The 27,917-nt window shown below is 40.2% G+C and overlaps 1 protein-coding gene across 8 annotated transcripts; it reads left to right on the top strand.

Moving 5' to 3' along the window:
• The first annotated feature begins 237 nt into the window (after window positions 1–237).
• MYBL1 (MYB proto-oncogene like 1) lies at window positions 238–22,178 on the top strand. Of its 8 annotated transcripts, none has more exons than XM_083624192.1 (16): window positions 238–666; window positions 4,440–4,545; window positions 4,634–4,705; window positions 4,920–5,012; window positions 5,680–5,900; window positions 7,176–7,359; window positions 8,733–8,807; window positions 9,673–9,771; window positions 11,209–11,442; window positions 11,856–12,209; window positions 13,686–13,831; window positions 14,043–14,151; window positions 14,685–14,801; window positions 15,306–15,410; window positions 16,145–16,321; window positions 17,625–22,178. In XM_083624192.1, the coding sequence occupies exons 1-16, from the start codon at window positions 647–649 to the stop codon at window positions 17,751–17,753; spliced, it is 2,241 nt and encodes a 746-aa protein (XP_083480318.1). In that variant the 5' UTR covers window positions 238–646; the 3' UTR covers window positions 17,754–22,178. The 8 variants fall into 8 exon arrangements, with proteins under 8 accessions (XP_083480318.1, XP_083480315.1, XP_083480314.1 ...); XM_083624189.1 differs by having other exon boundaries at window positions 250–666; window positions 4,426–4,545; window positions 14,037–14,151; XM_083624188.1 differs by having other exon boundaries at window positions 250–666; window positions 4,426–4,545; window positions 9,670–9,771; window positions 14,037–14,151.
• The last annotated feature ends 5,739 nt before the right edge of the window (window positions 22,179–27,917 follow it).

Genomic DNA, 27,917 nt, shown 5'->3' with positions numbered 1-27,917 from the left:
ATCGCAGAGGGTATTTTGCCCGTCCGTGAGCTGCCTTTGGCTACTGCCCTTAAAAACGGGCCGTTTTTGTTTCGGTTGTTTTATCCCCTCACAAGCCCTTGAAGGCGAAAGGACTCCCTCCCCCAGCATGCCTTGCGCCTTAGCCCGCCCTCGGCCCCTCCTCCGGCTCCTTTCCATATCCCGCCACCTTTCTCCCCTTACTGGCCGTTCCCCCTCCTCCCTCGCACCAGCCCCCTTGCTTGGTCGCGTGCTTTCTGGAGCAGCCAATGGCGTAGCAGTCCGCGTGCGCAGATTCAAACGGCGGCTCTGGAAAGAGGCTGGGCGCGAGATTCGGCGGCAGGGACAAAAAAAAGGAGAAAAAGGAGCCAGCGGGGGTGGAGGCGGCGGCGGCGCCTGGGGGAAAGCAGCCCTGCCGGAGGAGCTCCGAGCCGTGACAGCCGAGCGAGGCCCCAGGCGGGGGACTTGGAGCCCGGCTTGCCATCCCTTTCGCTGGGCGTAAGGCCATGTCCCCCATGCGGGGGGCGAGGCGCGGCCGGGGCTGAAAGGCAGCCGCGCCCCCCTCCCCGCCCCCTGGGGGCTGCGCGCCTTGGCCGGTGGTGACAGCCGCGCTCCCTTCTTCTCGTCTTCCTTATGGTGCGCGCCAAGGATGGCGAAGAGGCCGCGCAGGTGAGTGGCCCCCGCAGACCCTCCCGATCGCCCCCTCCCCAAGCCATCTCCAGCGCCCTGCCTGCTGCCCGGGACCTTTGGGGAACCTGAGCCCTGCCTATCCGCTGGAACAGGGGGCTCCTGACAGCCCTCCGGCCGTCTCCACAGATCCCCTCGCCTCAGGAGATCCTCGCTGCCGTTTCCACGTGCCCTGACCATCGGGTCCTTTGGTCCATTCACTCTTGCGCCCCAGCGCCTCGACCTGAGTGCATCTTGCTAATGCCAATTAAGGTGCCCCCCCCGACATCATTAATATTATTCACAGAGCACAAGGGGACACAGAATCTTGCGTATTCAGTGGTAATCTTTTCGCTTGATTCTAGGGTATTCAGTAGTAATCCTTTCACTTGGTTCTCCCCAGCTACAGCACTATTTCGACACTCGGATTTCTTCCCCTTTGGAAATTTATATTGCCCTCTGGGCTCCACCCTACTTTCTTTGTTTTTGTGTTTTGGCATCGAGTCACATAACAGTGACAAAAGAGCCTTTCATATTGGTAATTCATGTCCTCTTATCCTGGTATTTCCCTCTGTTGCTTATTTACTGTAGTGTCGATATAGTGGCTTCTTCTTTTTTTATCCTTCCTCTGTATGAGAATAGTAGATTGTACAGCTGTTACTAAATAAGACATGGCACTGTGTTTTCTTCCTTGGGAAGGCAAGGTAGAAAGCTAATTGTTGTTTTTGGGGGGTACTGCAACGGGGAGGAAAGCAATGTCCATGTTGACCTTAAGGACTTTAAAAGAGAGAGTGTTGCCTGCATATAAAGACATGTACAGTGTGTTTTATTCTCATACAAACTTTTTTTTCATATTTCTAGAACAAATCACTCCGAAATTTACACCCTGTGTGATCATAGAATTAACATACAGATCTCAAAACAAGAATGTGTAATAATTTCATTCTGGTGTAGATAGTTTATGTACAGTATCAAACTAGGTATCCAGGTTAGAGGAAGAACTATTGTGGAATTACTTATCTATCAGATTAAAGTTAACAGTGGGTCTAACAAATGCAGTTTGGGTAGTGTGCTAATGACTTTGACATTCATAAAACTGCCTTTTTACTTCCACTAGAATATTAAAAATAATTGAAACTGGATTTTTTTTTAGTTTAGTCTGAATTGGCCGTCTGTTACTTTTCTCTCATGTGTTCACATGCACACACTTGTGGGCTCAATTTTAATTCTATGTTTATTAGTTTTATTTGCAACTCTAGAAATGCTAGCCAGCTATCTTATGCCCAATTATTTGGAAGTAAGCCACTTTCGAAATCAGTGGGACTTATGTCCAAGTAAAAATGGACAGACTAAGTCTAATGTGGATGACTTTTTGAATGTGAACATGGCTTAAAATGGGATATCATGGCCTGGTTCAAATGTAGTGTTAAGCAGTATTTCTTGTTCTTTGTTTTGTCAAAACTTTTATTTTTTTAGCAGAAAAACAAGACAAATGAAGCATCAAGAACTGCCCAACTGCTATCCTAAACATCTGAATCGTCTCCTAGCTTTCAATATATATAACATAAGATTTATTACTGTATGTGCAAGGCTCAACCCTGCCATACCCCTTTACAAAGCAGAGCAGTAATGTTCTTTCTAAGGTTTGTTTTTAATGTTGAAACCATGGGGTAGCATTCAACTAAATAGTTGTGCTTTTGCAGTGAGATTTCACCCCTTTTCCTCTCCCTATGTGCACTCCACACCACCCCCAAATCTGCTCTGGAGGAACTCACCACCAGCAAACATATTTGAGAGGGCACATGGGGAGGAGTGGGGGAGAACATTGTGTTGTGCAAGGAAAAATTATTTTGTGTTGATGTAACATTTTGTTTAGCGCTCTGTTGAATACAACCCACTGTTTAGAACTTGTTTGCAAATCATATTCTGTGTTTAACTTGGAAATACTGTGAATGAGAATACTGAATGAGAATGGGAATACTGTCAATGAAGAAAGAGAATTTAAAACAGTGTGACTGCTTTCTACAGTAAAGAAAGAAATACTAGCTGAGCTAAGTTCCCTGAAGAATTGCATCTTGAGAGAAGTCAGTTGATGTGGGCATCTCATGTACATGCTCATCATATACACATAGGAAACTAAGCATATCTCATAAGGGCCTCAGAAAAAGAAGACTGTTGTGTATGAGGAATGTATGCATAGAGTGTGTGTGTGTGTGTGTGTGTGTGTGTGTGTATTATATTACAGTACATGGGAACATTGTTCCTAAAAAGTTTACATGGGATAACTTATTTGTCTCACTTGATTTTATACAGTGGTTTGTGACTTTGCATCATGGCACTAGTACCAGCTTCCTCAAAGTAGTGTTACTGTTTTCTACACTAGGGAAATCAGTGCATTCCTTACAAGGAAGTATCTTTAGGAAGAATAGGATTTCTTCAATACTATTTAGGAACAGTTGCTTCACTTCCTCTTGTGTGGATTCTCTAACAAGTGTCACACCAAGGAAGGCATCCAGCAATGTAGAAAAGGAAACCCTTTGGTGACTGAGAGTTATGCTGACATTCATGATTACATCATGGGTTAAGCAACCGATAAACTACAGGTGTTTGTCTCCATAAACACTCAAAGCCTAAGTTAGATGAAGGCAGAGGAAATGTGGAAAGAGTATGCTTCAGAGATAGTGTTGCTTTTTATTATCCCAATAGAGTTGTAAACCCCCTTCTCTCTGTTCCTCAGTGTCTGCTTTTACCCCAATCCTGTACACATGCATGTGTGCACATATATCTGTCTAGACTGGCTTTAAAGTATCCAGAGCCACCAAACCCGCCAGCTATCCAGGGACTATCATGTACCAGTAGTACACTTGTTGTCTGTAATTTAAAAAGCATAGCTCTTTGGTAACCTTACACCTCACATGTATTGGAAATTTGAAAATATTTATTTCTGCACATATATTAGAAAGGCTGAAGGGAAACAGCTGCTGAAACATGTTTGTCAAAAAAGGGCATTTACATATATTAATATTGTGTCACAAATAGATATTGTAAAGGGGATGGATGTGAGAAGCCAGTGGGTTTTTTCCTGTTCTTTAATTGTTATACCCTCTTTTTGGAAGGAAGGGTGATACAAATATGGACAAATAAATTTTTTGATGTAAACACCCAATAGTTTTGAAATTAGTTTTTTTGTCCAGTAGATGGCGCACAGGCATCAAGGAGGTACAAGGGTGATGACAATCTTCTTCCTATTTCTTTTATTTCATCATGAGTTCCCAGCTTAATGCTATTTGCTGACAGCATTCTTGTATAGAAATAAATTTAACATAGAAAAAATGTATGGTGTGTTTCCCTATAGACAGGGCCACCTTTAATGCAATCTGGACACTTCTTTAGTTATGTTTGTGGTTTTCCAATAAAAATTTAACAAGTTCTTTTGCAGTCACCCTTCTTCAACAAGACAGACCTTATATAAAACAAATGATACTAAGTTGAGAAACCCAGGACATTAATCTCAGGACCGTATTGGATCCTGCCTAAATGGAATATTTGAATCTTTTGCTTGGATGCCCTACATCTTTTTCTTAACTGAAAGCAGTGCAGGGGGTGTCAATGGGAAAACGATGAAGGAAAACTGTCCTTCCCTCATGCTACTGTTCCACAATTGGAATTGGGCCTTCTGTTGATGATTTGTTATTTTTTAAAAAAGATTTCTCGAGCTGTTGTGTAAGCATGGTTTCACTGTCAATGTTAACTTAATATTAGCTTGCACTTTGCAGTGAGGAAGATGATGATGACCTTCACTATGCAGATCATGACTATGAAGTACCACAACAAAAAGGAACGAAGAAGTTATGTAACAGAGTAAAATGGACGCGTGATGAGGTGAGCCTTAACCAGGTAATGGCTTTTCTTTATGTTTAGATCTAATGTCATGTGTCTATTTATAAGTTTTTAAAAACTGTATTAACAGGATGAAAAGCTGAAGAAGCTAGTAGAACAGCATGGTACAAGTGACTGGACATTTATTGCTAGTCATCTACAAGTAAGTAGAAATTATTTCAATGAGATTTTTCTTATTTTACATACAAGAGTTCAAAAGCCACACATGCATCTCCATTGCATGTGCCAAGATGTCTCCCACACTGAAGTCAACAACAATGCTCCTAATGGAAGCTCCAGGTGTATATTGGAGCCTTATGGAGTCTTCAGTTGGAATTATACAGTGATTTCCCCCCCCCCCCCCCATTCTTCTGCAGAATCGTTCTGATTTTCAGTGCCAGCACCGTTGGCAAAAAGTCCTGAATCCAGAACTTATTAAAGGCCCCTGGACTAAGGAAGAGGATCAGAGGGTAAGTGATCTATATTTTTCTTGATTATTAATTATGTTTCTGAAAGCACAGTAGGATTGCCCAAGAGTGCACTACCCTGCTTTTACCTTACTGCTTTTACCCTTTGGCCAACTCAATTGTAGGATGGGGTTCACAGTCCCATTGTTGTGCTCTTAAGAGTTTACTTGGATGAAAACCAAAATATAAATTAAATTGCTTGAATATTTTCCCAAATTGATTTCATTTCTCATAGGATAATGCTATCAGTTTTTCACAACACTGTCATGTATTTAACTATGATGTGTTAAAATGTAACAATTGGTTTGTTTTTCTTACATGTTAAAAGCTTTCTCATTTCACCCTGTACTTGGCCACACAGTATGTGGAAAGGAAGAGTGATATATTTCAGACTGTTTTCCAAAATGCATTTTCTTTCTCATTGGTTGGATGCTGTACAATTTTTATTTAAAAAGTCAATGTCACTCTGTCTTTTGGAACTTTTGAAATATAACTGTTTATCATTTTGCTTGACACAATCTTGTACTACTTCAGTATTACTATTTTTTTCCAAGTACAAATAGCATAAATAAATGTAATTGAGATTCTCTAATTCTTTATCATGAATATGGCTATTGTTTTCTTATATAGTAATCAGTTGCATACTGTTGCTGTTCAATTTGTGTTGCAGGTTATTGAGCTTGTTCAGAAATATGGTCCAAAGCGCTGGTCTTTGATTGCAAAGCACTTAAAAGGAAGAATAGGGAAGCAATGTCGAGAACGATGGCATAATCACCTTAATCCTGAGGTAAAGAAATCTTCATGGACTGAGGAGGAGGACAGAATCATCTATGAAGCTCACAAACGCTTGGGAAATCGATGGGCTGAAATTGCGAAGTTGCTTCCCGGAAGGTAAAATCACACTGTTATTTCTAGGTTTCTGAAACCTATTCCAAAATAATTGGGACTGGCCTCCCCCCACTCCCAGATTAGCATGTTCAAAGAAGCTCCACCCTTCTCTATGCCATGTCTTAATGTTTTTGTGCAGTAGGCTGCGCCATAGCAATAAATATCCCTCTGCCTGGCCAATCCTGCTAAGCATCCAGTGTCCCCAACTGATCTCCATAGATTTCTCTTAAACTTGTAGAGCAGCACAAGTTTGGGGTGTGTGTGTGTGTGTGTGTATGTTTGTAGGAGCGCGGTCCTTCCTTGCATGTGTTTCTGGGCAGGCATGATTACATCAACCAGTAACCACTGAGGCTTAGAAAAGGGAAGAAGGGAGTTTGGTATATTAGATGCCCTGTGGCCTTCTGGCTCAAGTAACCAGGCAGCAATCTTCTGAACTCCTTTAGTTTCTTCAAGCACCCACGATGTTGCTTGATATTGCAACATCTATTTTCCCCTCTCCCATCAACCCCTGCCATGCCAAGAATGTTACAGAGCTAAGCTGTGTACTTGCTCCCCAGAATCAGAATAGAAGGAATTGATAGTGTAAAAGTTTATTTCTAAAGGGTGAACTAGGAAGAAATATCCAAGAAATGGATTATCTTGCGGTGGATTTTGCAGGATTTGTTGATTAAATAATTACAAATGTCCTGCTTATCATATAGCATACCTTTCCTCTTTTCTGCTCTGCAATTTATCTTGCATTTTGAGTTATTTTAAAATCTGAATCAAATAGTTGTTAATGTTATATTCGGAGCAGTTAAAGTAATACAGATTCCTTCCTCCAGACGGCTATGATTCCAATAACAAAGAAACTAATACTTGGGTGGAATCCAAAGGAGGAAGAGAAACATTTTTAAATTCTACTTGTGCAAGTTTCTGTTAGGAAGAATCCTCTTAGATCTCCCGTCCCTTTCTATTATTATGAAAAATAAATATTGTACTGTTTTAGAAATATTTGAAATTCCCCTTTTTAATTTAGAGAAGTATCGAAAGGTAACTTTCCTTCTCAAGACATTATTTCTCTCATTGTTTCTATCTTGATGTAGCTAAGCTCTCAGGTCAATGCAATATGTAACTACATAATTTCTACATTTTGGGCACAATGCAGCCAAAGTTAAATATTATTTATGTTTTAATTCATTTCAATAAGAGTTAAGCAGGTGATTAACTCTCATCCATTGAATACATGAGACTTTATATTGCTTGACTTTGGCCTGATCTGTCCCATGATTTATTTAGGACTGACAATTCTATCAAAAATCATTGGAACTCCACTATGCGAAGAAAAGTAGAACAAGAAGGATATTTACAAGATGGAATCAAGACTGAGCGACCTTGTTCGTCAAAACTGCCACACAAAACTTGTGCATCTACAGACCATCTTCATACCCCAAATCAGTTCTACATACCAGTGCAGGCACATGTAAGTTTTTCAGAACCTTTTGTGTGTGTCTACATTTTTTATTTAAGAAGGGCGGGGGAAGCATATACTAAAATGGATGAGTACTTTTTTCTATCAAGGGCTACATTCTCTCCAGTGGTGTTGGAGATGGGGATGCTGTTTTTATTTCTCCCAGCAGCCCTTTCTCTTTTCACATCCCCCTCTACACCTCCTCTTCTGCTCTCTCTTCATTCTTGGTCTTTGAAGAGATTAGTCTTCTGCAAAGGACTTTAGAAATTTGGCTGAGCGCTATGGCTAGCCAGGTGAAAAATAAGGCAATGCTCCTGTACCTTTCATAGTTATGTAAAGCAAGGGATTTCACTAGATGAAGCTGGCATGACAAGCTAATCCACTGAAATTCCCTCTTTTTCTGGTATAGACGTTTTCTGTTTCATTTATTTATTAAAAATGCATAGTGATGGATGAATACTGATGGATATAATAAAAATTGAAGTGGTTTGTGTAAGAACCATCATAATAAATGACACTGAGTAATGTTTCCAAAAATAGATGAAGAATAACAAACTATGTATTACAAATTGGGCAGGGTACAAAACAGAGGTTGGGGAGTTAGTTGGAGTCCAGGAAATTTGAGTAAATGTTAGTTCTTAAGAGGTATTTAAAAGTTATTACTGTCTTTGCCTCATGAATGGCCCAAAGGAGGATATTCCTGAGGTGTGTGCTGTTGCTGAGAAGGCCCATTTCTCCTTGTGAAAACTTAGAAATATATTTATTTCATAAAATTAATATACTGCTTGATTGTGGAAAAAAACATTAAGGCGGTTTACAAAAAAGACGGGCTTGGTTTATGCCAAGGGAGGCTGTCTGCTACAGTATGTATCCTGGTCCCAAGTTGGTTAGGGCTTTAAATATCAACAGTGAAACATTGAAAGCTAGTAGGCAGCTAATTTAGACTGAGACGTGTCAGGATACTCAGTTCCATCTAAGAGCATGTGCATTGCATCTTGCCAACCCTACCAAGGTTGCTCACTCTGTTAAAACTTATATCACAAAGAAACTATTGCTGTTAAAAAAAAATGTTGTTGAGGAAATATCTTCAGAATTTTTATTTAAAAATCCAATGTTTACCGCCTCAATAAGCCTTTTTTTAACTCGGAAAATGAGCTCTTGTCTCCAAGTGATACTGTGATAAATTAAAAGTGTGATAAATGGATATTGTAATGAAAGTGATACGGTGGATAAATTTTCTTTAATAACCTGAGAGTTCCTCATTTGTCTCAAATTAATCAGTTTTTGAAAAGAAGTATGTGTCAAATTTTATAAAATTGCTGAAATTGAAAAATGTGTATAAAGTGTATAAAATCAGTATATAAAGAATAGTTCTGATTTGTTAGATCCCAGGATATCAGTATGTTTCAACAGAAGGCAACTGCATTGACCATGTCACAACTTCTTCAAATTTCATTCAGGTAAGTTCTATCTATAATGATGAATTTTTAAGCTTTTTATGAAAATATTTGGCAGATAGCATGCAAATGTTTTAGTTTAAGGACTTTATCACCAGGATTGTGTTGAGCAACAGATCCGTTAAAATGAATAATGGCTTGTATATAATGTGACCTCTAGGAGAGCATTTTGAGAAGAATTCTGTGCAGGCGAAAAATGTGTCTATAAGATTAGTTTCAAAGGTTATAAGGTGTTCCCCCTTTTCTTTGGGGGTGGGGAGATAGAGATTGTGTGGCCTACAGTGGCCTGGCTAGCACATCGTATTAAACAATACTGCAGTTTAAAATAAACTATTCTGAATACCAGTTGCTGGAAACCGCTGGAGGGGAGAGTGCTTCTGCGCTCAGGTCTTGCAACTTTGGAGAGTTGCAGCTGGGCAGGAAAACAACAATCCTTTCCTCCCTAGCTGCAACCCACAATCACCTCTCCTCCATTGTAAATTAAGCTTCCGAAACCTACTGTAGCCAACAGAGGGCTTCTTTGAAGACCACTTGTATTGTGAGGAATCCTTTTGGCATGGGGTGGCAGAATAATGATCTGCAGCTGTGAGCCTGTGACCCTTCAGAATTTCTCCTATGTTGCAACTAATCTTGAAAAGCAGTCAGGAGGGACAGTGGGGGTGGACCTTATGGGCACCAGGGAAGGCCTCTGGATGCATGTGAACCTGTGGGCTCTGTGTTGGCAACCCATGTTTTGAATGAGAACTTTGATAAGTTTAATTGAGTTTGCAGAAAATTATAACAGCAAATATGTTGCCATTCTCAGTAATGTGCCCTAACACTTTGTCCTTTGGTGTTGTTATTTTTCCTTCAATGTATGCATCAGCAGCCATTTGATGATGATCCTGACAAAGAGAAAAAAATTAAGGAACTTGAGCTGTTACTTATGTCGGCTGAGAATGAAATCAGGAGAAAGAGAGTCTCATCTGTAAGAACTTTTTCTATAAATGTCATGATGTCATGATGGCTAATGATCTTTTACTGTTCATATTTTAAACAAATTAATGAACGAGCTTTATGATTCTGATTTGTTTCATGTGTATTCTGCTTCCCCATTCTCCTTTGCTTATACAGGAATCCTTGAGGGAATCCTGTTGGTTTTCCCTGCACACTGGGACAGTGGGACAAGAGGGAGGGGCAGTTGAGACAGCTTGAATGACATAATGTGCTTCTTAGGACAACTATCTTAGAGTTTTTAGAAGAAAGGCTTGGTGCTTTGCATACCTTTCATTGCTAAATTATGGAGGGCAAAGGAAATGTTGCAGGAAGGGAGCTGCATGCACAACAGTAGCTTCTGTGCTATTTCTGCCATTGGCTCTTTCTTTGCATATGGAATGTGTTTCCCTTAGAATCCCAGCATGCTTGAACTATAGCCTAAATGCTAATCAGTGTTGTTTATCGTATTTTTCGCCCTATAGGACGCACTTTTCCCCCTCCAAAAATGAAGGGGAAATGTGTGTGCGTCCTATGGGGCGAATGCAGGCTTTCGCTGAAGCCTGGAGAGCGAGAGGCGTTGGTGCGCACCGACCCCTCTCGCTCTCCAGGCTTTAGGAAGCTATCCGCAAGCCTTGCGCGCCCGGCGGGAGGTCCCGCCGGGCGCGCAAGGCTTGGGATGGCAGCCTGCAGCCCGAAGCACGGGGCGAGCTGCGGAGCCAGCCCCGTGCTTCGGGCAGACGTCGGCAAGCCTTGCGCGCCCAGCGGGAGGTCCCGCCAGGTGCGCAAGGCTTGGGCCGGCAGCCTGCATCCCGAAGTACGGGGTGAGCTGCGGAGCCCGCCCCGTGCTTCGGGCAGATGTCCGCAAGCCTTGCGCGCCCGGCGGGAGGTCCCACCGGGCGCGCAAGGCTTGGGCCGGCAGCCTGCAGCCCGAAGCACGGGGTGAGCTGAGGAGCCAGCCCCGTGCTTTGGGCAGATGTCGGCAAGCCTCGCGCACCGGGCTCGCAAGGCTTGCAGGCAGCAGCCTGTTCTGGGGGCTGGGGAAGCTCGGGCTTCCCCCGCGCCAGCCCCGCGTCTGGGGGGAAATAAAATGTTTTTTCTTTATTTCCCCCCCAAAAAACTAGGTGCGTCCTATGGGGCGGTGCGTCCTATGGGGCGAAAAATAAGGTAATTATCAGACCTTCTTCCCACGGAACTCTGGGAATAGTAGTTCTGAGAGGGGAATTGGGGTCTCCCAACCATTCTCCCAACACTAAAAAACAAACAAACTACAGCTCCCAGGATTCTTTGGGTGATGCAATGACTGTTTAAACTGAGGTGATACTACTTTAAGTGAATAGTGCAGGTGGGACCTAGGTTGCCTAAAAGTAATTTATGTTAGTCATCTTTCATGTTTAATATCAATAAAAAGCAACACTTTTTGTATTCTTAGCAAGCTGGAAATTTTTCTAACTGGTCTGGAGGCTTCATCATGGAAGATAGTATGACAAATGCCCTAAATGGCCTTGGGGAACAAACAAATGACTTCTATAATCTGGATGAAACCCAGACTGCAACAGCTCAGCAGAACTCTCCTACCAAATATTTGGCTGTGGAGGCAAATGCGGTTTTGTCATCTCTACAGACCATTCCAGAATTTGCAGAGACACTAGAACTCATTGAGTCTGTAAGTCTGAATCATTTTATTTCCAGCCTTTAATAAACAGTTATTTTTCATAATATGCAAAAGAGAAACAAACAAACAATATTAACATTAGCACAAAATATATCATTTGTTCTATGTATTGCAAGTGCTACATAATAATAGTGTTTCACTATTAGCTGCTTTATTGGTTTTTGTAAAGAAAAACAATGCAGAATTAGGAATTAACATTCTGGAATAAGATGATAGAAAATTAGGAGACTGAATTCAAACTAAAAAGACATGCACTTAAGGACTAGAGTTAAATTTAGTCGTTTTGTGCTAGAATGATGGTGCACAGTTAAGCAACTGATCCCACCAGTCCAATTCTGTTGAGATAAATAATTCTGTTTATTCCAATAAACACATGGCACAATGTTTCTTTCTCCCCCTTGTAGGATCCTGTAGCATGGAGTGACGTCACCAGCTTTGACCTCTCTGATGCGGCTACGTCCCCTGTCAGTCAAGCTCCAGTAAAACTAATGCGGATTCAGCACAACGATGGGGCCATGGAGTGCCAGTTTAATGTAAGTGTTGTACTAGATGGCAAAAAATCAAGTGACGACGAAGAGTCAGCATCTCCAACTACAGCCAAGTTCAGTACTCCTCCAACTATTTTGCGCAAGAAGAAGAAAACTAGAACTGGACTGTCACCATCAGTCAATGAACAGAACGATGGTTCATGTAGCAGTGGTTCCAATTTTGCACTAAAACAAACACCAGTGAAAACACTACCCTTTTCTCCTTCCCAGGTAAATAAAATTGATGTAATTAAACTTGCTTTTATTGAATAGGTTAGGCAGGGTTATCTACTAAATCCTATAAATCAATAAAAGATGATGTTACACTATTCATTCACTTGTAACAATTGTGTAGTTAAGTATGCAGCTCTTCCCTGCTCAGTACATTGGTTCTGCACATTTTAACTATAAGTGACTCAGACCTATCTTGGATTGTGTCATGGCAGGAATTGGCTCTATAAATGACTTGCATACAATTTAGTATTGTTTCCAGTGTTATCTGAATGGCATAAATCCAACACAGCTTTAAGCCAACAATTTTACAGAAAAACACTGAAAATATTGCAATGATTACTCCAAAAGTTCAGCAAAAGGTCAAAGTAGAATGAAAGGTACTGTATTTTTCGCTCTATAGGGCGCACCTAGTTTTTTTTTTGGGGGGGGGAATAAAGAAAAAAAATTATTCCCCTGCCCCCAGCCCCAAAGAGCAAAGAAGCCAAGACAGCCAATGGGATCCATCCCACTCGCTGTCTTGGCTTCCTCTTTAGCCACACACAACCTCTCCAGCTGGGAGAGGCTGCGTGTGGCTTTGGCAGAAGCCAAGACAGCGAGTGGGATGGATCCCGCTCGCTATCTTGGTTCCTTTTTAGCCGCAGGGCTGGGGCGGGGGAAGCCTGAGCTTCCCCCGAACGGGTCCAGGAGCGGGGGCGAGGTTGCACGCAACTTCGCCTTTGCTCCTGGAGCTTGCTGCTATCCGCAAGCCTTCTGAGCCCAGCGGGAACTCCTGCTGGGCTCCCCAGGCTTGCGGATATCTGCCCGAAGCCCGGGGTGCGCTGTGCAGCACTCCCTGGGCTTCGGGATGCAGGCTGCTATCTGCAAGCCTTGGGAGCCCAGCGGGAACTCCCGCCAGGCTCGCAAGGCTTGCGGATAGCTTCCTGAAGCCTGGAGAAAGAGGGGTCGGTGCGCACCGACCCCTCTCGCTCTCCAGGCTTCAGCGAAAGCCTGCATTCGCTCCAAAGGACACACACACATTTCCCCTTCATTTTTGGACGGGGAAAAGTGTGTCCTATAGAGCGAAAAATACGGTAGTTTGAATTAGTTGCAAAGACAGCAATGTGATCCTCAGATGAAGGGTGGTATAGAAATTTATTTATTTATTTAATGATGTTGTTGATATTAACTGATTGGCTTGTATTCAGTGATAGTTCTACACGGTGTAAAACATACCTGGGTACAGCCCATTGTTCTTCTCTGACCTAAGGGTAGAGAATCATGCTTATGAAATCTTCGTAATAGCATGATAGTGAATGAGAATATGTCTTGCTACAAGTTGGACAGCTCATAACTGTGTGTATGGGGCAGAGTAATAAAAGCAAAACCAGAATAGTTAAGTCTGTATAAGCAGATTCACAACTGGTAGTCGGAGACAGTTTGAGGGAATACTGCTCAATCTACATGGAACAATTTGTGTTCTTGTTTTATGTGCAGTTCTTCAACACCTGTTCTGGAAATGAGCAGTTTAACATTGAAAATCCTGCCTTTACATCAACTCCAATTTGTGGCCAAAAGGTTCTTATTACCACACCTTTACATAATAAAGAAGTAACACCCAAAGATCAAAAAGAAAATGCAGGGTAAGTATATGATTCATTTTAAATGGCTTTTAGATATGAATTAAAAACAAAACAAAACCTAGATGTGCTGAAGAATTACTTTGCAAATACCATCAAAGGAAAGTGGGGGAGTGGATTCACTCTCCAAGAATCCTTTACTTAAAATGACTGATTTTGACTATCTAAATAGTAACACACTGCATAAATAACTTCGGTTTTTGGAAAGTTTTAGGACACCTACTATTAGAAGATCGCTGCTAGGTACAACACCAAGGACCCCTACTCCATTTAAGAATGCTTTAGCTGCTCAGGAAAAAAAATATGGTCCTCTGAAAATTGTGGTATGTAGAATTTTGGTTCATATTCCTTTTACGTAACTTTTGGTTCACATTGCCTTGGATACACATACACACAGACACAGCTCAGGACCTATTTTTTAATGTAATTGATTTTAAACTGTTTTAAATATTAAGTTTTAAATTGCTGTAACTCCTCTAATGGAGGGTGTGTAAGAAATCACATCATTATTAGAGTGGGACTTCTATTTAAATATAAGACTATGCTATGATAGGCAATGTTACTTTGCTTCAAACCAGTTTTTTCTTCTTTTGAAAGTTTAATGGTAATCCTTTGTACTAGTATATAGATATATAGAGAAGCATGGTTTGATTGGTTGTTAATGTCCTCATCTCTTTCCATAGTGTTGTGCTGGATTGCTTCTGGATATTCCGTAAATTAAATAATACTACAGTTGAATTACTTGTGCATTGGAATTAAATGTTTTTTTTAAAGTAGTGTACCTAGTGCTATGATATTTAGGAGAAATCATTTCCCGACTTGCCTTCTGCTTGATGTATTTTACCTGTTTGATTAGTCACAGCCCCTTGCCTATCTGGAAGAAGATATCAGAGAAGTTTTAAAGGAGGAAACTGGAACAGATATCTTCTTCAAGGAAGAAGAGGATTCTTTCTACAAGGGCTGCAAACTAGAGGTAAATTACATTACCCTTTTTCAAAGCTCCTTTACAAAGAGGGTGAGGGCACCACCCACCCTTGTTGTTTTTTATGGGTATTATTGGAGGGAGAAATGATTGGGAGCAGAGAAGTATGTAATTTTGCATGGGGGCAGGGAGTGTGTAATTTTGCCCCACTTTATGTTGCAAGCTTAGGTTGGGGAGATAGCAGAAGTGAGAGAGCTGTTGCTACCTGTAAATACATACTTGTATATTTGGCTAGTTGTCGATTGTATTTCTGTAATTTGGAATTGCTATTAGTCATTAATTTTATTTTGGTTTAATATTAATGTTTTATTTCTGTGCTGTTATAAAATGTGGAATTTTTCACTTTTTAATCTACTTGTGATACTTGTAAACTGCTTAGTGATTTCTGTGAAATGTGGAGCTGTATAACAATTTAAAAATACATAGTATTCTAGCATTGCAAGGATTATGGAAACGACTGTAGTTGCTTTTCTTTCTTTAAAATGTTGCTCCTAGAATCCTTCTGTGAAGAAAGTCAGGAAGTCATTAGTTTTGGATCCTTGGGAAAAAGAAGAGCTTGGTGCCCAGTTTTTCACAGATGAAAGTGTTCCAGATGTACAGGTGAGCAGCATGAATTAAAATATGCACATATTTAAGGTAGAATGTAAACTAATTTGTTTCTGTGTATCTGACGAAGTGTGCATGCACACAAAAGCTCATACCAAGAACTAACTTAGTTGGTCTTTAAGGTGCTACTGGAAAGAAAAAAATTTTTTTGTTTTAATTTGTTTCTGTAAGTCATGGTTATTTGAAATCTTCTCTGTTGACAAGTAGCACAACCAAGCATGACACTGGCTTTAAAAATAATACTACCAAATTTAGATTTTAAATGGCAAGAAAAACAGCAGTCTTGTCTCATTTTGTAATGGAACATTTTTAATATTATTATTTATAGGCCGCTTTTATTCTAGAAAGGTCTTTGTGTTAGTGATACAAGAACACATTTATCTGGATCCATAAAATATTTCAAGCTAGAATTATTGGAATTAAGATGATACAGCCTATTGAAGTCATATCGCCAAATGCTGGTTATTTCAAAGTATGCCACTTTTATAAGGTTGCTAAATAGGGATGAACCTACTGGGCCTTATTGTTTGCATTACAGTGATTGTTTTAGGAACGTCTGATAAGTATGTGACCATGCATGCAATGCACATATTGCACTGAACTTAGAAGTGGCCCACAATTTCACTTAAACACGTGATGCCTTTGAATGTAAATGGGGAGAGTTCTGTATGTCAGTTTTTTATTCTTCAATTATTTGATTTAAACTTTTTTTTCCTTTGTAAATCTAGTCAGAAAATATATATACTACATCACTCCTGATGATTCCATTATTGGAAATACATGACAATAGAGGCAGTAGGACTCCAGAGAAACAGGATTCCAGTTCAACAAAGCTGAATGTAGCAATGAAGAAAAAGCAGAATACTTGCACTTCAAAAAATGTCAAAACAGAAAAAACCTTCCAGGTCTGTATTCAATGCATCTTAATATTCTGCTTTATTTAGTTTAGCTATATGCTATTTGGAAGATTACTTTTTGCATTCTTTCCTTTCTGTTTGTATTTAGCAGCTTAGATATAAATAAGGAATTGAGGGTTCTTGATGCAGCTTATTTTCTGCAAGATTCTCACGATGCATCCATTACGACTAAATTCAATATTTACCAATGCAAATATGATGCGTTGGTACTGAAATATGATGCATTGGTATTGAAATATGCAATGCAAATATGAAGATTTCATTTTAAGTCCAGTAGTACCCATGTTGATATTAGTGCCATGCCCTCTGTGTAGACTTGGAACAGTACTGCTGAGGTTTCAGTAGCCCGCATAGTGCAATGATAATGGTGCACTAGAACCACATTGCAGAAAAACATGGGCAAGACAGTTAAGAGTAATTCAGATGCCTCCCATATTCACATCCAGCCCTCCCCTTCGACTCCAGTGCATAAGTAAATTACAAAGAGTGGAGATGGATACTGGTGTTCAATGCCTCCCTTTATAAGAGTCCTCTGGAGATGGCAGTTGTACCTCCACCTGGCTGGAGCGCCAAGTGTGAAAAGTGGTTCACAGACATTTTCAGTAATGTTTGTTTATATAGTATGAAACCTTTTTTTAAAAATAATAATAATAATAGAGGAATCTGTTTAATAGCACCTTGCGGCTGACAATTTAAAAACTTTTTATTTTAAAATAGCATAAGCTTTCATAGGTGACAACCTATTTCATGGAACTGCTGAGCATCTGAAGTGAGTTGCTTCTACAAAGGCTTGTGCCATTTTGTAAAAAAGAAACTTTTCAAAAAAGCTTGGTGCCATCAAACAGATCTTTCTGTATTTGGAGTAATGTGTTTATATTGAACTGTAAAGTCTGCTGGTGTGATTATTCCCACATTCCAGATGAGGGGGCTGAGGCTGAGAATAGGATCATGTCTTAGGGCCACTTAGTGAAACTGAGAAATGTTGAATTCTCATTGTTAAATGATACATTTTATTTTAAGGTTTGGTTGTGAGGACACTGTCATAAAATGGACTTGCCCTTTGTGCCCCATACCCTCCCTATATCTTCTCCAGAGGGTCCCCCAACCCTATGGAGCAAATTTTCGGGGTGGGGTGGGGCTGCAGGAAAGAGAAGAGGAAGCTGAAATTCTGTCATGCCAGGAGAAGTTACTTTTCCTGTGAGGCAGCCACAATTGGATTTCATATTTCGCTTATAAACAAAAAAGTTCGATGTGACTTGAAAGTAACTGTTACCTGGACCATGTGTTGCAGGCCAATTGTGAATGGGAAGCTGTTGTTTATGGGAAGACTGAAGATCAGCTTATTATGACTGAGCAAGCAAGAAGATACCTGAGCACCTATACAGCTACTGGCAGCACTTCAAGGGCTCTGATCTTGTGATGGTCGCTAAATGTACCAATCTACCTTTTTCCTTTATACTACAGACTTTATACTGAGATTTTTTCCCCAGTAATGTATGTATGGATACTTTTTTGAGTTGAAGCTGCATTATAAGGAAGAACTTAAGTCTTTTTTTAAACCTTTTTTAAAAGCAAGTTTAATTGGTCTTTTAAAAGACCACTCTAAAGAAAATGGTGAAAGGAATATTTTTTTAAGCCGTTTTTAAAATTCTTTATACATTTCTCTTGTTCTTAAGAAGCTTTTAATGTAGAGTAGGTTTACAGGTACTCAGTGTTCTGTAAAAGAAAAAACATTACACAACTCCTTGAGAATGCTTTTGCTTAAACGCATTTGCTTATGTAGCAATTTTTATAAACACAAAAGAAAGACTAAAGGAAGAATAGAAAGTTGCACTACTAGAACTAGGTATGCTGCACAAAATTAACTACAGTGTTAAATGTATTTATTTGAGAATGGTACTTCTAATAAGAGTAGACAAAGGGAAGAATTTAATTTTTATTAGGATAAAGCATCAGTATTCAGAAATCTCAAACTGAGACCATTGTTGAATGTATTGTACAGCATGTGGGAGCAGGAAGGCTTTTGTAAATTTGGAAGGGGGTTTGTTTTTTAATTTATTTTCATTTTAAAGCTTAAGGCTGCAATCTCACCAAGTGCTCGCATATTCCTGCTGCTTTGCAAAACAACACAAACTCAGGAGGAAGCCAGGACAAGCTTGCTCTTGCTTGCAGAGAGGAAAGGAGTAGTATCATAACACCCACTTCTCAGAGACAACACCTTTAAGCACTGTTGACCCTTGCTCCTCCTTTCCATTGTTGTAACCTCAGCCTTATGCAGTGTTTTTATACACAGTCCATTCTGCTAGTTTTTGAGATGAACTACATCCCCTTATTATCCTTTCCCCATAGAAGCAGCAGTCCTGACCAAGTCCTCAGTCTTTCTTGAATATGAGTCTAAAGCTAACCTGCCAGTTGAACCCCATTCTGCTTCTAGCCTGTGAAGTCTTTGGGACTCTAATCACTGCCTTAATTTTGGTAGGACACTTAAGAACTTTCCAGTATATTATCAGTCAGGGGCATTAAGAAGAAGAAGAAATCAATGTGTATTTTGTTTCTTTTAGGAAGCTGCAGTAGGATTACTCCTGCAAAGCTCTAACCTGGGTAGATTGGTAGAAGAGCTCTCTTTAGGTTAGAGGATGTGAGCAGCTTGTGACAGTGAAGAATCAGCCTCTTAAAAGATGATGCTCATATTCTCAGTTGCAGGTTGTGCCTTTTGACAGGGATGAAAGCATCTTGCTTCTGGTGGGGACTGTTGATCCTACAAATGGCCCAGGGAAGGGAAGGAGAGCAAGGCCCCAATATCGTATGAAGTATCAGAATTGACTGTGTCATGAAACATTGTACCTTGCAGAAGTTAACAAATGGAAAATGGGAGAGGAATCTCAGTTGGGCTGGCCTTTTACAGCAGTTGCTCTGACTTGCTCTCAGTCTCCACAAATGCATCATATTTTACCTGAGGAGATAGATTGGAATGGTGGTGGTACCTGAGCTGTCTGTTGGCTAAGGGGTGTCTCTGAAGATAGCCTACTATTCCTAATCAAATCAAAGCAGGAATAAAAGGAAGTGGCCTGTGGTGTGTCTCAGAAGAAGCACAGTGCAAGGTATAAACACATCTCTGTGTGAAAGAGACTTCCTCTCTTCTGTTTTCCCCCCTGAGCTGTGTAAACACTGTGAAAGTGGCAAAAGGGAGAATGAGCATCCTCTCTGAAGGATGGTGGTGGAGGATCAGCTGCTATGGCAGGATGCGTTGAAGTATCTGGGTTGCTCTGCGAATGCCAGCCCCAGAAGTGGGTCTATGCGGGCACAAACGATACAAAGGATTGCAGCCTCACTGTGCAGAAATATATATGTATGCAGGTTGTCTAGAAGCGGATGTTGTTTTCCTGGTAAATAGCTCCAGCAAAAATGAGAAAGAGCGAATTTTAACCTTGGTGCATGGAATAGCAGCGAGATTGCATGCTGTGAAATACATGAATTTGCATTTCATCTATTCGAGATTGCACTATTCCCTTTTAAATCATGTTGGTCTAAGATAGTAGTTTTAAAGTTCAGCTTAGTTATACTACAAATATTCCAGGACCCTGGTTATTAAAGGGACCGAGACGGCGCCATTGTGTAGGGACAGAACAAGAGGATATGCTATGTCTCACCTTGTAGCCCTATTTAGGAATCAACACCAATGCATTACATTACACCTCTGAAAGAAATAAGAGTTGGCTCATATAGTTATTTTTCTTGACACAAGCAGCCATGGGCTTTCCTTGGCCACATTTTGTGCTTGCTTAAGTGTGGAGAGATGTTGGTGTGAACTGGGCTGTAGATTGGTTAGTTGCAGTGGTTTCTGCAATTGTGCTTGAGAGAAGTGCCAACACAGTCACAGAAGTTGCTGTTGGCGCTATCTCTGTACAGCTCAAGTCGCCCTCAATTTTCCCCACCTACCCTGTGTGTGGGCATGCACATGACTAAGGATGATCTATGGTTACTTGCGCTTAGGCTGTGAACTCTTTCTAAAACCATTTATGCCTGCTCTTGGATGCCTCAACGACCCTGTTACAAAACTGTTTAAAATGAAAATTCATTTTTTCCCTTAATATTTGTACATGCTTCTAATCTTCACAGGTTACAGCAGTTGCTTCAGTTTACCTGCTTTAGACATTTGCACTTATTTATGTCTGATTTGAAGGAATGTCTTAGTTTTGCTTGTTGTAGCTGTTGTTTTTTTAGTTAATTTCTTGCGAAACATAATGGTGTGCTGTCAACCTTAATACTGACAGGAAAATAGAATTGTGTACTGTAGGTGTTATCTATTTATAAATCTGACACTCTTCCTCTCCACTCCTGGGTGTGCTGCTATAGATACTAGCAGAATCTGCTTGCTGCTATGAGAGATGGAAAGAGCGAGCATCATATGCACTGTATGTAAAATGACAAATAGAATGATGGCATGTTCTCAAGCTAAACTGATATCAACTGTTGCTGTGCATGGAGAAACACAATTACCAGAAAGAAACCTGATACCACATAACACCAAGAACTCTAAAAATGATTTTCCTTATTTTAATATTGTGTGTGTGTGGTATGTAAAGCAATCTCTGACCTTAGCATACTTAAATACAGCTTAAGGCCCCGTATCATAGTTATTTATTTATTATTTTAAATGGATATTTATATATAGGAATATTCACCTCGCTGCCTTTAATGGGCACTCAAGGTTTTTATCCAGTTTTAAAACTGTTAGCGTTTTTTCTGATCAGCTCTGTTGATAAGAGGATTATTCTTCCTCTTCAAAATGTGAGAAGCCAGTTTGGGATTCCCTTTGGCATTGTTGGTTTTGGTGTGTTCTCTCTTCGGTATGTTTCTTTAGAAGATTCCCCACCTGAAGCACAAAGGAGTTAAGTGGATGTGATTAGCATAGTAAGACTGTAATTCAGAGAACCATTCCTACCGTGGCTTTTGACTTTTGCTGTCTTTTTAATCACAGCCCACCCACCTCAAGGCCATGTGGCAAGCTACAGTCATGATGGCTGTTTTAAGTAGCATGTGTGTTGTTAGCCTCTTGTCCTTCTGGGTATACACAAGCGCTTAGCTGTATTTAAAATGTGCTCTCTGAATTACAACCATTATGCCAAGATCCAAAGAGTGTGTGCACCAGTGCTGCCTGGATTTTCCAATTCTAGCTTTAGTTTCTTGTGCTATGTTGGAAGATTCTCTTGAGAGTCCCTGACTTTCTGGAGTAGTTCTTGGGAGAACAAGGCATAGCAGGGGACTGGTGTGTGGGGAACAAAGTTCTGCAGTGTACACACAAACACTGCCTGCAGCTCTTTGGGCTGACTCCAAGTCTTCATCTATTATGCTTAAAAGATTTGCTGCTTTGCAGGAGGTATGCATATTATTTGTATTTTTCTTTTTAAATGGTACCAAAGCCTCCAGTACCAAGGTTTAACATAGGTCTCTGGTAAGTAGTACAAACTGGAGCTGGTATTGGTTGAATCTTTCATTTAATTGCTTTCGTGTTGCTTTTAGCAAAAAGAAATAAATAAAAGGTTTTGAACCTTTGCCATGTTAGGTATATTTTGATACTTTTGCAGTCTTAGGTGCATTTGCAATTTTAAAAATATATATATATAAGTAGAATACTGTATACCTGCAGCAGCCAAACATGCATGTTGGAAAATGACAGCATCTGTTAATATTTACGTTTCTAAAGTTTTGACTCTAATTATAAGATGAATATCTTTGAAGTTTTGTTGTGTTTTGTTATTTTACTGCAGATTTTGTTTCACTTAAAAGAATCTTGCATACAAAGCAGGAGACCTTAACACAGAAATAAAAACATTTATGTACATATCTACTGGACATTTACTTCTGAGAAATAAGTGTAATCTGTATTGATACTTCGTTTGATTCCTAAATGTGAATCATGCTTTCATATAGAAAATTACCCAAACATTGGAACAAGTTGCTTTAAGCTTTTTGATAGTATGGAGATTTACTGGAAATTCCATTTTTTGGCTTGCTCTGGACTACGGGGGCTTCTTCTGACAATGGCAAGATTGGTATTGAGTGTGGAGGAAAGGATCAAGGAAAGCTAGATTGAGGGCGTTGGGAGAAAAATTGGGCAACATATGGGGCATGTACAGCAACAAACTAAGATCTCAGTTGACGGAGTGAGGGATAAGAAAATGGAAGCCAACAGATAGTGTTTATAGATGTCAGTTGGGGATTTAAAATGGGTTAACAGATGGGTGAAGAGAGTTGGTGCGTCTGTAAGAGAGGTGGTGTGGGGAGGAGAAAGATGTCAGAAGACAGCCAAATCTGAGATGCATTCAAAAGAATGAGAAACAAAATCTTTGCAAAGCAGAACAAAGAAAGTAGATGAGGTAAAATAAGATGTAAATTGAATGAAATAATGAAATTATTTGTCTGTGTTTCTCTTTGAAAAGTTTAAATTTGGTAGTTATTTGACATTTTGTGTGCTTGTGTGACATACACAGACCTCTGAAGTCTAAAAGCCTGTGTGTTTGTAAAATTTGATACATACCCCTTAAAACATATCCATCCCCATCTTTGTTCAAGATACAGCAGGTCTTGTATGAGTGGAGAGCATTTTTTTAAAAAGCAATACGTCACCAAGCTGCTTGGATTGATGCATATATTTTCAGGTTGCAAAGAGCAAAACAAGGTACTTTCCAGTCTCCAGATGTTTCAGTCATCCATGCCTGATTCATAACTGGAAGTCTGCCTTTATTTATATATAAAAGTCAGCAGAAGTTTATGAGTGAGTTCAATGTACTCGGAAGCACTAAGAAGAGCAGTATGGCAGTGTTCCCAGAGCCTGCCACACCAGAAGTGGACCAGATCAACTTGTGAGTGTTATCTTGGCCTGCCTTGGCAAACAGCCAGACGTTGTGTATGCTAGACACCAGATGGCATGCCATTATGAGCGTGACAAGTGGGTCATCTGGCACGCTCTTTGTGGGATTGTTGTTACTGCATAATTTTTGGCGGGAACAAAACTTCCTTTTCCCTTTTTGAAAAAATTAACTGTTTCAATGGCTAATAGGTTTTTTACTGGAAGTATGCTCCTCCGTGCTTCTCCACACATACTCATATTCTCTCTTTTTTGTGAACGGCTGTAGATGGAATACCTCACCTTTCTCTAAACAATCAAAATTATATTTCATTTTGTCCATGGTAATAGTTTTGATGTTTACATAATATATCTGTGCTGGAGAAACATCTGTATCCTCTGATCACTGAGTCTGATTATGCACCTTTTCTACAATAAAACATTAATTTGGTTATTCTAAAAGAGTTAAACTGTTGCTAGCCCTAAGTATTAGGGTAAGGGAGGGTTTTATATTGAATTTTAAACTGTATGCAACTGTTCCTTTTCTTCATCAGTCATATAGGAAAGAAAGTTATTAGGCAGAAATTCAACAGGTGCAACTTTCTTATCACATGGGGGTGAAGTAATGGAGTGGTTTTTGCTTTTTTCGTATGCTGAATTTTTGTCATGCATAGGAGCCTAGCCAGGTGAAAAAGAGAGAGGGCAATCCTAGCTGAAGCAGATGTTAGTAGTCAAATGCTGTCAACTGAAAAATCATGAAAAAGCTATTGTCACACCTCAAGGTGAAAAAGTTAACTTTTATGATGGCAGCAAGGAAAAGCTCAAAAGGCCCCCCCCCCCAGCGGACCTGAGAACCTAATACATAAGAAGCTGAGCTGTGGATTATTAATTTTTTTAAAAAACAACAGAAACCTGTAAATGTTGCTGAGCCATCTCATAAGTGCTGTGACCCTGCCTTTAAAAGTTCACTGCACAGCTCTGCCTTGACAGCTCAATTCACACAACAAGCTTTCATGTCATTTCCTTTTGTCATAATGACTACAGAAAGGAGGACGAGGAAAGAAGACACCACCTGCTATGGCCTTTCACAGCAAGCAGAAACTTGTGACAACCAACCTGGGTCCCCAGAGAGTCACTTCTTTGCCAAAAAGCATTCAACCAATTTGAAATGATCTATGTTTCGCCAAAAGTTCCAGATGCTTTTCCTTTCTTGTGTTTATTCAGTGAGGGGGGAGGGGTGCTATTAATACTACTATTGCGTGTGTGCGCTTTTAGGGTTAAATTTTTAAATGAGGGAATCAACTGAGTTTCTTAGTGAACTGAAGGAGTGGAGCATTGTTGGAGCATGTGTCTCATCACAGCAAGGATATTCTGATACACAAACGCTTGCATTTTCTTGTGAGAAACTCAGACACCGACATTTTTCAGAGGTATGTATATTTCAGCTCTATTTTGCTACGGCTCCCAATATCTGTACCAGCAAATTGAGTGCCAGGGGGCTTTGAATCCCTATTGACCTGCTAGACTGGAATTAGTGTGGTCAAAGACCTCACCCTAGTCTGATGTGAACACAATCTAATCTATTATTCAGTTTTACTCAGAACATTTTTCCTGAGGAAGCTGTACATGTTTTCCGAGCTGACATACATCATGATAACAAATCCCTTCCTCTGCTTCTCCAGTTCAACCACCCTTAGCTGTCCAAAGTTCTCATGCTCTTTCAAAATGCACTTTGTCCCATATGTTTGGAATTGCTTCCCAAATCACTTGTGATGAAATCCTTCCTCGAAACCCACCTTTTCCATTTAGCCTTTGGTACAACCCCCTACTTCCCAGTCCCTTGTGTAACCAAGACTAAGTGCATATACTAAGTGCACAAGAAATGATAATACATTCTTCTCATTTTGGCCCTACCTCTCCTTCTGTCTCCCTTGTGCTGAATTTTAGATTGTAAGCAAGCTGCTTTGAGCCAAAAGCTGACCTCTTGTATTCAGAAAACACTGCACACTGATGTAAACCTTAAATAACTATCTGTATGTCAATTATAATAGCAGCTGCAACTTTTAGTTCTAGATGTCAGCTTGGGGTGGAAATGGAAGTCCACTTCTTGGCCTGGTTGGCATGTAATGTTAAACCATAGCTAATGTTTAGCTACGGTTTTAAGAGAATTAGCAATGTGCTGGTACCCCTAAAAAGTCTCCGCTTCACTCTCCCCTGCTCTGTACTGTAGCAAGAAAGCACAAGGCTTGGTTCATTTTTTTACATGTGAAGTCAGGCTCATGGTTTTTTTGCTCCAAACTAACCATGGCTAATCCTTTACCTGGCTACTCAGAAGTAAGTCCCATTTAATTCAGTGGTACTTACTCCCAGGAATGTGAAAATAAGATTGCACCGTACAGTTATTCTCATTTCCATCTTCTGTGGTCTCCCCCCCCCCCCCCGTTAAAGTTTCGATTGTAAACTCTGGCATAGAGGCCACTCATGCTGATTGTTACTCTGCCAAGTGCCAAGAACATTGACAGTACTTAATAAATATGACTGCTACTATAGATTTTTTGTGAAGCTATTTCATGAATGGGTTGTTTATCAGATTACAGCATTCATCCTGGCTGCAGGTGAGTTCTTCAATGCCTCAAAGAACTCCGTCAGATCTACACAAGAGCCTTTTGTGCTTGTCTTTTCAATATCTCCATTAAATGTGATTAAGTGTCTGCCAGCTATTGATTTCTCTGAACAATATGACAGCTGCAAGGCAGGTGAAATGTAGATTTTACACCAAGTGCCCTCAAGCCACCTCAAAAGGAATTAAGCTTTATTCCATCGGAATCGTGTTTAATTTGGTTGGTCCCTTGCCAGACTTGGTGCCCTCCTATAACCGACTTCCTTTCTTGCCAATGGCCTATAATAACAAGAGAGGTGGAATTCTATTTGAGACAAGTGAAACCTAGAATGGTTGGTAGGCCAGGTGTTGGGACTTATCCGACCGTGTTGGAGTGGTGGTACCTAACTGCCATGTCTGAGGTGGTTGTTTCAGCTGTGAACTGAGAAGGGAGACAAAAATAACTGCCTATTACCAACTTGGATGGTGGGGATACTGGATTTTTTTCTGCTAACTGCCATGTTTCTCATTATGCTACCCATGTGGGAAGGATCAAAATCCTACTGGGTTGTGGGTAGGTGGGTGTATAGACATTATCTCTGTATATAATCTTGGAAATTAATGGACCTGTCTCAATGATGCCTTTTAATTTCAGTGGATCTATTCTGAGTAAAGCTTGTCAGCTTGTCAGCTGTATACGACCCTTGGATCACTAACAGCAAAAACAGATTCTTGTATTACACAGTCATCTATTTATTAATGGGCCATAGGTTGCATAATGAGATAAATTTTGCAGAACTCAGTTGGGTGTTGAAGCACAGCATAGTGTTATAGGATTGAGGTGAGGCTCAGTGTCTACTTGGGATTCCCTCTACCCTTGTGACTGATTCTATAGTTGTGTGACTGGAAACTGCAAAAAGAAAAGGACTGCTAAAACTGCAAAACCAGAACATTAAGTAAATAGCCCAGGCCAGGTTGGGTTAGCATCTACTTTTGTAGTGTAAGCTAGGACAATATCGTTTCACAAGAACTAAATAACTAGAGATAATTCAAGAGCAGCAAAAATAACATGTTTGTCTGCTTACCCCAACTTACACACAGCTGTAGGTGAGTTATCAATGTGTAAGTGTGTCAGAGTGGATGTGAGTAAGAAGACAACAGACAGACAGCATTGGAATGGAGTCTGAAAACACAAGGCCTGATTTTGCTCTCCGAGAATCCAAGGCTTCAGAGTTCCACTAGAAATAAGATTGGGAGCAAAATCTGTTGGAGTCAACCTATCTGTGTGTACACACTTAAAACCTTGTGACCTTATTCAAAGGAAACCAACCCAGGCTATGACCTTGACCCACTGAAAGCTCTCACTGCTCAGAGATCATGGCGTGTGTATCATCTGGGGGATAAAAAACATATTTTAAGAGTATATTACAGGGGAGAGAGCACATCAGGAATGGCCAAGTGCAGGTCAAATGAGGGCACCCAAAGCAATTTCAATAGAGTGCTGCTGATCCTACCAACTTTTAACAAGGTGTAGTAAAATGTTTACTAAGTTCTACTCAAAGATAAGTGTGTGTGTTTGACAGACAGACAGACAGACGGGATGGTATCTTTGGCAGTGGATCACTTTGTGTGTCAAATTCTGGTTATAACTGTCCAATGTGCACCATAACTATGAAGCTTTTCCTGCTCAATGCCATCAACTTGACTTTGTGAGTTACTGAGTTTTTGTGGCATACTCTTATCTTCCAGCACTCTTGTCTTTAGATGAAAGTAGTTCTCCAAGACAACAGAAGTTGGCTGTCCCCAAACTAAATGATCCTATCCCAATAAAAGGCATTTCCTTTTTGAAGAAAGATACATTAAGCTAAATTGAGCCTGATATCTAGAACATGGTATCTAGGACTTCTCTGGTACCTGGACTTGCACTTTTTATTATATTGTGGAATTGTAGGAATTTTGCATGATGTACTGTTTTAAATTTGGCTTTTCATTCATTATATCTGTTTGTAATTTATTTATTTTTTGGTATAAATTGAATAGCAAATGGTGGTGGTGGTGATAATACCATGCCATTTATATTTTAGTGAATGGGTGTGCTTTTGTAAATTTTGTAAATTCACACACACACACACACA

This window comes from Podarcis filfolensis (genome assembly GCF_964270895.1).
Source record: "Podarcis filfolensis genome assembly, chromosome: 7".
NCBI lineage: Eukaryota > Metazoa > Chordata > Lepidosauria > Squamata > Lacertidae > Podarcis > Podarcis filfolensis.
The sequence above is the reverse complement of the archived record's forward strand: the minus strand, read 5'-3'. Positions and strand labels throughout refer to the sequence as shown.